Here is a 10,425-nt window from a genome sequence, read left to right on the forward strand (position 1 = left end):
GCATAAGTTACTGCTGATGAGTAATTTTATTTCCTATCTTAAAATGAATGTGATAGTCCAGTAATTTTAAAAATTTATCTTAATATGTTAATTTATTGCCAATTAAGTAACTAAAGTTTTTTGAAAAATTATGTTGACATTGTGTAAAAATGCAGCTTATGAATTTTTGGAGGCTTTTGGCCTTTGATCATGTACACACATGGTCTGAGTGTACCGTGGTCTACTTGTAGAAGAAAACTGCAGTTTACGCGTAACGATACCTGCAGCACGCTTCCGTTGTCTTCAGGTGTAAGGAGGACAAGGGTGGCAATGTAGCTCTGTGTCTTTTACATTCAGACCCTACCTGTGTGCCATTCTTAGCAGGATGGAATGTTGATTGAAAATGCTAGAATCAGAATTTTGATTTTGTACTTGCTTTCTCAAAGTGTTTATGAAAAAACTGCTTATGTTGGTATTTGCAAGGATGCCAAAGCCATACACCAGCTAACTCTCCATGATAAATCATACACAGGGTTTTTTTAAACTTCTGTTGCAGACAAACATACTGAGCTACCAGTGGCTTGCAGGAGGATTTTGAAATGGTAAAGAGATGTCAGAATGGCTTTTCTGGGGGCAATGAATTAAAATTTTGCAGAGTCTTAAAGCTATGCTTTCTGAGCTGAAAGTCCGTAGGAGGCCTGAAAAACTGTTCTGCAGTTGAGTTCAGTGTAAGAACTATTCTTGGCTTTCTAAACACTTTGTTCCTTCATTTCAGGGTGGCTCACAGCTGACTATTTCTTGACTTTCTAAACACTTTATTCCTTTCTTTCAGGGGAGCTCACAGCCACTGTTGTCTCATGTTGCCTTGGCAGTTGCAAGTAAACTGACTTCAGCATTATTTAATGCTGCCAGGTAATAAAATAAAAAATGACACTAAATTATTTTTGTCGCAGTGTTTACGTAATAGTTTGAGGATTTTTAGGACTGTTAGTATGAATCTCCTAATGTATTTTTTCTGTTGCAAGTGGCTGGCTTGGTTGGAAGAGTAAGCATGAAGAAGAACTTGCCCAAAAACAGAAACCAAAAGTTGAACCTGCAACCCCATTGGCGGTGAGGTAAGCTTCACACACTGTCCCAATTGCTGTAGATCTCTTGTGTTTTTAATTATTTGAAATATTTCGAAAGGTGCATAATTGATGAACATGTTTAGGCAATGATGGTAGTATGCAGGTCATTTGTTTTAAGCTTTGTTTCATTTCAGTTTATCGTTCTGGAGAAATAATTACTCATCTCTTTCACTTCGAGTGCGTGGATTTGTTGTTACTCTAAAACAACAGCATATACAGTTTAATGATGCTATAAGTACACAAATATCAGCCCCGAAGTTTATCACTGAGGTGCTTCAAACAAGCTGTGTGAGCTGCTTGCTGCACATGATAGTTTAAAGTCCCTCACAAAAACTAGGAGGTATCCTGTTGCCCTGTTGATGGTGGAGAGAGGAGAATGGGAACAACAGGTTGTACCCTAATGTTACCAAGAAAACTTATGAAAGAATAAATGAGTTCTTAACTGTTTTACCTGATTTTTTTTTTAAACAAAGTATTCTCAAGACTATTTATCAGTAAGAGAGGGCTTATAAAGTAACCCACTGCTCCGAGATCCTTGCCTGACAATGCATGACAAGGCAATCGCTTGTCCTAGTTTCTGAACTTTGATTTTCAGTATGACGTTAACAGATACATGAGATTTCCCAGTAAACAACACAAGAACTTTTTTCATAATTTGCTCTTAATTTAACCCATACCTTTATGTTACTTTAAAAAAAGAATTCTTAGTCCTTATAAGATACTCTATTTACTATTTCTAAAGAAAAATAGGTATCTAGTCGGTTTTGCTTGATATATTTTTTTTTTTTTTTTTTAAGGTTTGGACTTCCAGATTCCCGTCGCCATGGTGAAAGAATATGTCTTTCTCCATGTAACACTTTGGCAGCAGTAACAGATGATTTTGGAAGGGTTATTTTACTGGATGTTACAAGAGGACTTGCAGTTCGCATGTGGAAAGGTATCATAGTGTATATTAAGTATGGCAAATAATATTCTTCAAAACACTGCAGTTTCTTATGTTCAGACTTAGAATTCTGTGTGTTTTCCCATTATTAAGAAAGAAAAGACTTTAGTACGTTGTATTATTACAAACTGAAGGCAGATGTAATGAAGTCCATAATTCCAATCCATGAAATATTGTTATAGTAAAAATTCGGTCTGTTTGGTTTGTTTTGTACAGCTTGTAAAATTTTTATTCACAGACTATATCCCAACAGAAAGCTTTTGACCTAATATTTTTTCTGAAGGGCTGAGCTCTCTTCGCCAAAATTCTTTCTCTTGATAATCTCTAGTATCTTCTTTACGTCTGCTGAGAAAATAAACAGAAGTTTGAAAAATCAAGAAGATGATATACAACTTGTTAGATTCTCATTTCATGGTGGTGACTGGACAAGAATGGGGTGCTCAGTCCCTTCTAAACTGAGTGCTTTTTGTGAAATAATGCAGATGTTAAGCTCTCAAATTATAGTTACACCTAATGTTACAATACATCCTGTTTTCACTATGGAAATAAAATTTTGCAGCTTTTTATGAGATGGAAGATAAGTTGTTAGAGCAGTTGGTAAACCTCTAGCTCTTCTCTCTCCCTCCCACACTACCAGTTCAGAAAGGTAGTGGTCACGGATATAGTAGCTACTTTGGTGCCACGCTAACAGTGTAGTAGCTAGAGTAGTCGTGTTTCCCCGGTGCATTCTCCTTCTCTCATATTTTGAGGCTTATGAGCTCTAATGCTTTCTGACGTTCTTTCTGATGGACCTTTTTTTCTGCTTTACTGAGAGCTTCATATTATCTAGGAAGTAGATAAGAGTCCCAAGCATTATTTGATAGACACATATGTACAATTTGCCAGCCTTTTCCCAGTGAGGCTGTTGAGATGGGGAAGAGTTTCGTCTTTTGTTTTATTTTTACTTTTAAGCAAAACTGTGTGCTGAATTAAGTGGTTTGTTTTCTCATTAATTGAGTTGTGAATACTTTTCAATCTTCTCAGCATAACATACCTTGTTATAAACTTGTTTTATGTATTAGTGGTTTGGATTCTTCATTTGTACTTGCTAAACCATTACATAGTTCAGTCATGTCATTGGAACATCTCTGCATTTTTTTGTTTAGGAAGATTTTATGAAGGAAAGTATTTGTGTTACCCAGAGAGAGCAAGCGAGAAGATGCATATTTTAGTTGTTTTACCAAAAATTGCATTTTAATGATGAAAACATATGAATGAAAACTTACATATCCTATTTAATAGGTTATGCAAATTGCTTTCCTTAAATGTGTTTTGTTGTTTTGAAACATGAGAAATTTGGACACTTACCTACATAGCTTTTGTCTCTGAGAAGCTTTTGCAACAGTGTAATGTCCAGAGCCGATGAGTTTTGGGTTTTAGTGGCTTCTTCCAGAAGACCTTGTTTCTGTCCAGAGCCTTGCAGGAGGCTGCATCTGACTCTGAGGAGTCCTCTGGTCCGTGGACCACGATTCTTGACAGGAGGCTGGCTACCAGCCAGAGTTGCCCAGTTTGAAACAAAGTGTGGAAGACAGCTTGCTGCTGGAGTGGATTGAAGTGGGTGGTGGTGATGTGTACTAATCCTGTATTAATTTCTGTACGCTAATGAACTTCTGTCTTCTCTTACGAAGGATACCGTGATGCAGAAGTTGGTTGGATACAGACAGTAGAGGACCTTCATGAGAGGGAAACTGAGAAGATGGATTTGTCTCCTTTTGGAAACGCACATGGTCCAAGCAGAGTAGCTCAGTTCCTTGTGATCTATGCACCAAGGAGAGGCATTCTGGAAGTGTGGAGCACGCAGCAAGGACCTCGGGTGGGAGCCTTCAACGTGGGGAAGTATTGCAGGTGAGTAACAGTTAGCAGGTGGGTGTGTTGGTTGTGCTGCTGCAGGGAAGTGGTGTGTGGATGTGCCAGTGGTAAAAGAGGAAAGTGCTGCCAGGTGCTTTCTGCATTGCCCACAGTTGAATGCAGCTCCTTGTTTTATAGAAAGGGACTTTGTCATGCTTCATCTTTCCCGATAAACACATTTAGCAGCTGTTAAATCTTAGCTGTGTAAAATTTACGGTCTTTTTATTTAGTGCGTGGAAAGGGAAGGTTGCTGCTTTTGTTCTGCACTGTAAAGGCTGTGGCTTTTTTTGGTTTCAGGTTGTTGTATCCTGGTTATAAAATAATGGGTCTGAACAATGTCACCAGTCAGGGATGGCAGCCCCAGACTTACCAGATTTGCCTTGTTGATCCAGTCTCTGGAAATGTCAAAACTGTCCATGTACCTTTCCACTTAGCACTGAGGTAAGAACTTTCCGTGCTCGGTATAACCAAGTGAATTTCATTATTGGTTTTGGAACCAATGTTTATTTAGGGAGTGGCATTCTGTTGTTCCTCCTCCAGCTGAATAATTCTCTGGTAATAGTTTCATTGGTTTGTATGCGTCAACTTGATTTTTATTAATGTGATGTATTACCTTAGAGTAGTATAAATAATTACAATTTTTTTTCCCCCAGAATTACTCACTTTATTTCTCTTCATTCATGCAATTAAAATTATTTCCCCTCAGTGATAAAAAGAGTGAGCGAGCAAAGGATATGCATCTAGTGAAGAAGTTAAATGCTTTGCTCAAAGCTAAAACCTCAGATCCAGGTAGGTTGTCTTGTGTAATTTCTTAATGCTGTATGTATCAAATGGTTCTTGTTGTCTGTCCTCTAAGTGTAGAAACACAAGTGTGATTGCGGAGCATTCTGACAACTCTGTGCTGTGAATTATGATCTTTAAGTAGCTTTTTTTTTTTTTATAAGCTACCAGATAAATTTTATTTCATACAAAGATCCAGTATAAGCCTTGTCTGTCCTGTAAATCTTCACCACACTCTGAGTGCTTGCATACAACAAGGACTATTTACTGTCCATTATGCTATGTAATTTGGCTCTAGATATCCTTCTTCCTATAAGTAATATATATTTTTCAAAAAAGACAGATTTGGAGTAAGCGATGCCACTAGGCTGCTGGCTTCATTCTCCCCAAACTTATTTTGGCAACTTTTGTAGTAGTGTCTGCATCTCTATAGCATGAAGCCGTGTGCATCTTGACTGTGGTGCAGCTTGATTTGCTTTTCAGAATGCATGTGAGAAATATGAAGTCATGATTGTCTTTGCAGGTTTGATTGAAGCTGAAGCAAAGGAATTAATACTTGATATCAAATACCCTGCCACAAAGAAACAGGTGAATATTTAGAAGCCAGTATATTTTAGTATTAGAAAAAAAAAAAAAATCACGTTATCAGATGAAAATGCTGAATCTTTTAAAATCTTATTAAATGTGCTGTTGTCTCCTAGAGTTACTTGAAGCAAATAATTGACCTATTTTGTTTTGGTGGCTTTTGGGTGTGGTGTTTTTTTTTTTTTTTATTAGTACAACATATTGCCTGGAATTAATTTTGACTTGAGACTTCCCCAAGTCACCTTCCCTGATAAAAGTCAAAATAGTAAAAAGAGAGCAGACTTTTCTGTAGGATCAAATTATGCCACAAGTATATGTGAAGACAAAATATGGACAAAAAATCATTGTGCTATTGTTGACTTACCGTATATGTTTTTACAGTAAAACTAAGCAAATGTTTAATTCTGTTGAACATCTGCCTAACAGGCTCTGGAAAGTATCTTGACAAGTGAACGTGTGCCCCTCTCATCTCTCACAAACATCACTCAGACATTAATGGAGAGTTTACAAAAACAAGGTAGGTGGGTGTTTATTTAGGGAATACGGAGATGCATTTGCCTTTTGTCTGCAGTGCTGTAAGACTCTTATAGCACTGTTCTGTTCCACAGGGAGACCAGACATGGTCTGCCTTGTTTTGCTGCTAGATATCACAGGATGTTGCTGCTACATATTTTTTCTTTTAATGCAGACTGCAAATAGCTTGCTGATAAGAATGCTTTGCTGTGCTTGCTCTGTGCCTAGTAACTTGTTGGTTATATTAAAAAAAGGGGGGGAGAAAGAAACCCCAACAACAGGGCTGGGTACTTGCATCCGGTAAAAGCTTCCTTCAGAAAGAAGCTTTCACAGACTTTTGCCTGCAGATGTTTTAGTTTGTTCTTTCTCTCCAAGGAAGGCAGTAAGGATGTGATACTTTGGATCTCTGAATTTTAATGTACTGCAAAGCACAAAATTCTTATCACAGAGGATCTGAGCTCTGGTTGGACGCGTGGTATCTTGGTAAACTTTGCTGAAGTTATATTTCATACGTTTTGTTAGAGCTTTCAGAGCCAATGTCAGGAAACGTCCTTACACATTCAAATTCTTACTGCTGAAAACTGCAAGATTGTTTCTTAGAAATGATACATTTGGGCCTTTCTGAATTGGGACAACCTTTTATGTGCTTGAGGTGACATGTTTTGGAGACTCAACTGGGTATGACAAATAGAATGGAGAAGAGTGTGCGTGCCACTTCTCTGCTTGTGTTGGGACTTACCAGCAATAGAATTCTGCTTTTCTGCTTTTTTTCTTGTTGTTGCAATCACTAGATTGACCTCAGCTTCTTAGAAGAGGAGGCTTTAGCAGTAGGAGTCAAGAAATCTCTGCCACTGTTGAATGGTTTATTCAGGCCTCCCACACATCAGTTAGAAAGGCTGTGTCCCTTGTCCTTCCTCAATGGCAACACATTTTTGTAGTTTCAAAGCCTTGAGAGAAAATCTTTCACTTGTATCAGTGCAGTTTTTCAACCATTTTCTTGAAGTAGGTAGAGGAGATTGAGAGCTTCAGACATGCAGTTCTCTGCCTAATTTTGCTCTCGCATTCTAAATCATTACCCATTTCTGTTAAAACTTATAAAAAAACCCCCAGAAAGATGGAAACATGCCGTGTTTCACTGAAGAGAGATTGACAGTACTGAGGTCTGCCTGAGTGTGTATTTTTTGTCATTGATCTCTTATGGTCTCATGTAACATTATTTCCTCACAGTCACAATAAGGAACAAACTTGGCTGATGTTCCAGCCCTGTAGTCTCTGAAGAGTAGTGGTGTATCCTTCCACTTGTGCTTAGTAGGTAGAAGATAATGTGAAGCAGAAGCTGGGCTCTGTGAGCGCTGTGGTTGTGAAGAAAAGGTCAAGTGATTGTGGCAAGCTCTGTGCGTTTCTCTTTTGTTTGTAGGATTATTAATAACAATGTGTTAAAAGTGTTTAAGGGTTCCTAGGGAGAAAGTCATGTTTAGAAGCTCTTCCAGGTAAAGATGATGTATTCAGAGATATCTTTTGTATAGAAAGGGCCTTTTAGGATCTCTAAAAAGTGCTTTCTTTTAAAACAAGTGGGATTAGAGGGTTTTTTTCCAACATTTCACCATTGTATTGGAATTAGTTTCCTATATTCTGATTGCTATAATTGCTTCTGAAATTTGAATGTCAATAGATACATGAAATTTCTGAGACTTAAGACTGTAAAGATACAAAAGGCAGTGTCTTGCAGAGATGAAATTGAATTCGTATCAGTAGATATTAAGCTCTCTTCTGATGCAAGTAATATGTTTAAAATATTGGCAGAATTAATAAAATATTATAGTTTGGTATTCTTGATAAAAGAAAATAATGTTTGAGACGGTGTATTTCGATTTTTGGCAATCCCCGGTTTGGCCTTAAACCACGAAAAGACAAAAGATTTGTCTTTGTTCAGTTCTACACTGCCAACCTCCTTCAGTTTAAAAATGAGCCTGATGTCTTTCTCTCATACTTCTGTAAAAATAATTCTCGTTTTATACTACATGAACTAAATACAATCACTGCAAGCAGTGGTGCATCAAAAATTGTCACGGAGAGACGGAAGTCCTCCAGTTCTAATAAAGGAGGAGTTTAAAGCATCTGTGAAGTGTGTTTCACTGTTCCAGGCTGTATGTTCACATTCAAATGTTGATTTTTATTCCTCCTCAGAGCTTGAGTGCGTGGATGAAGGACTGCTGCAGTTCTGCGCAAACAAGTTGAAGCTGTTACATCTTTATGAACTTGTTAGCAAACTAAATTCCCAAAGCATACAGAAAGACACCTCACCCTCAGATAATGTGAGTAAATTCAAAATTCAGTTGTCTTACAGAATCAAGTGATGATTTAATCATAAAAATAATTTTCAAGGCTTCAGAGTAAACACGCAAATGAGTAAATTAACCATTTTTGTGACCTGGAACTTGTAGCAAAATAATTGTTTTATAATGGGGCTTTTTTTATCCCTGTACAAATGCCTAGTAATTCAGCTCCCTAATATTCTTTAGCAGTCACATAGAGTTGAGACAGAAGTGAAAATAGAACCAGGATCTCCTGATTTCAGTTCTTTATCCAAAGTACATGGCATATTCTTAAATCTGTTTAGTTTTGGAGGGGTGTTTTGAGACCGGTAGGAATTGCCAATTCTGATATTTGTTTGAATATCATCATAATTTGGCTTGCTTTTTATAAAACTGATTATACATTTATAAAAGCCATGTGGACTGGTGTTACATAGGCCTGTTTGCTTGATGGCTGATTGGTATACTTTGAGCGGGATCTAAATATAGAAAATGTATCTGAAGTCCTTAAATATTAAGCTAGACACAGTCTTCATTTAAGCTATATGAATAACTATGATTATTCAACCATTTTGGCCCTTTAAAAAGACATTTTTAATGTTCAAAATGAAATATTTTGACTCTTCTGACTTTCAGTTTTTACTGTGTTTTGAAAAACAACTGTTTGATTAGTCTCGTGATACGAGATTTTTTTGGCTTTTGCTTTTAAGGACTTGGCTAAACTACTTCGGCTGGAAGAAAAAGATTTTCATAGGCTCGAGACTTTACTGGAGAACTACAAGAAAGAAAACACCCAAACTTCTGTTCAGTGTGCTGATGAGAAGGCTGACGTATTGTCTGTGAAAATGTTCTTAGAGTATTTGGAATATGAAAAGGACATGATTAATGTGAAAAATATGGAAGATAGAGAATATGTGGCTTTAGGTAAGAGCTACTGAACTGTTTGTCGAATTACCTAAAGACTGATTATAATCTAAGATGGTATAAATATTTTAGCCTTAATTCAGGGGCCTTAACAAGCCAGCTTGCCTTGAAGGAGTATGTGACAGTGCTAGTTCCGGACTCTCACCGTTAGCCGTAGGACAAGTCTTTCTAACTAGATGGGTATTAATACAAGTTCACAACATCTGTGAATATAATTACCCTAAAGCCATGTTATCACTGTTCATTCGTTTATTAACACCACTAAGCTGGTTGGTGGTAACTAGGTACAGAGCAGCTGTACCCTCCTGCTGTTTCTTTTGTGGTCACAGCACCTCCAGGGTTCAGTTAATGACAGGACTGACTTTAGCCTTAGAGATGGGGGAGCTAACAAGAGGCAGCAGGGGACCATTAAGTGAGGAAATAAGGACTCATCAACATAAGAGCATCCAGTTCCACCATGTTGAACCCGGGACGGTGGAGTTGAGGAGATTTTGGACTATGTTGGTCTGAAGTATAATGGATGGGGAGAGTGTCTGGGGTGTCTGTTGTTGGATGGGATGAGGTTACTGTCTGTAGTCTGCTTTAGTTTGCAAATCTGTTTTAGTCTGTCCTTGAGGGAAACTAGGGAAATAATTAGTGGTAGCAGCTTGAATTAAATCTCTGTCAAAGACACTGTCTTTCAGGATGATTTCTTTTCTGGGGAAATCCTGGTGCAAACACAGAATTCTGTGCACAGCTGTTGGGTGCTGTTCATTTTGTAGCATCCTGCTTTTTTTGGCTTTACTTCTCAGACTTTGAGAGGAACTGGGATTGAAAGTTAGGCAGAAGAGCTTGGCTTTCATCTGTATGAAGGTCAAAGACTGTTTCTAAGTTATCTTAGAATTTGTATTTTCTTTACCATAACACTATATTCAGTTTAAAACCATCACCCCTTGTCCTGTCATAACAGGCCTTGCTAAAAACTGTCCCCATCTTTCTTATAAGCTCCCTTGAAATACTAGAAGGCTGCAATAAGGTCTCCCTGGAGCCTTCTCTTCTCCAGGCTGAACAACACCAACTCTCAGCCTGTCCTCAGAGCGGAAGTGCTCCATCCCTCTAATCATTTTTGTGTCCTTCCTCTGGACCCACTCCAACAAGTCCATGTCCTTCTTGAGCTGAGGACTCCACAGCTAGACACAGTACTCCACGTGAGGTCTCACCAGAGCAGAGGGGCAGAATCACCTCCTCGACCTGCTGGCCATGCTTCTTTTGTTGCAGCCCAGGATGCAGTTGGCTTTCAGAGTTGCAAGTGCGTGTTGTTGGCTCATGTCCAGCCTTTCATCCACCAGTACCTCCAAGTCCTCCTCAGGGCTGCTCTCAATCCCTTCATCCC

General features: G+C 38.2%; 1 protein-coding gene across 1 annotated transcript in view; it reads left to right on the forward strand.

Annotated features, from left to right (window-relative positions):
• RAB3GAP2 (RAB3 GTPase activating protein subunit 2 (non-catalytic)) overlaps positions 1–10,425 on the forward strand; it is a gene marked incomplete at its 5' end in the record, with an annotated part of 37,266 nt that overhangs the window by 12,705 nt on the left and 14,136 nt on the right. Inside the window, 10 exons of the mRNA XM_010131821.1 lie at positions 812–891; positions 1,005–1,094; positions 1,904–2,043; positions 3,717–3,933; positions 4,234–4,377; positions 4,643–4,725; positions 5,240–5,304; positions 5,728–5,818; positions 8,002–8,129; positions 8,840–9,053. Of these exons, the coding sequence (XP_010130123.1) occupies positions 812–891; positions 1,005–1,094; positions 1,904–2,043; positions 3,717–3,933; positions 4,234–4,377; positions 4,643–4,725; positions 5,240–5,304; positions 5,728–5,818; positions 8,002–8,129; positions 8,840–9,053 (1,252 nt within the window). The remainder of the gene's footprint in view (positions 1–811; positions 892–1,004; positions 1,095–1,903; positions 2,044–3,716; positions 3,934–4,233; positions 4,378–4,642; positions 4,726–5,239; positions 5,305–5,727; positions 5,819–8,001; positions 8,130–8,839; positions 9,054–10,425) is intronic.

This window comes from Buceros rhinoceros, unplaced genomic scaffold (genome assembly GCF_000710305.1).
Source record: "Buceros rhinoceros silvestris isolate BGI_N320 unplaced genomic scaffold, ASM71030v1 scaffold5230, whole genome shotgun sequence".
NCBI classification, from domain to species: Eukaryota; Metazoa; Chordata; class Aves; order Bucerotiformes; family Bucerotidae; genus Buceros; species Buceros rhinoceros.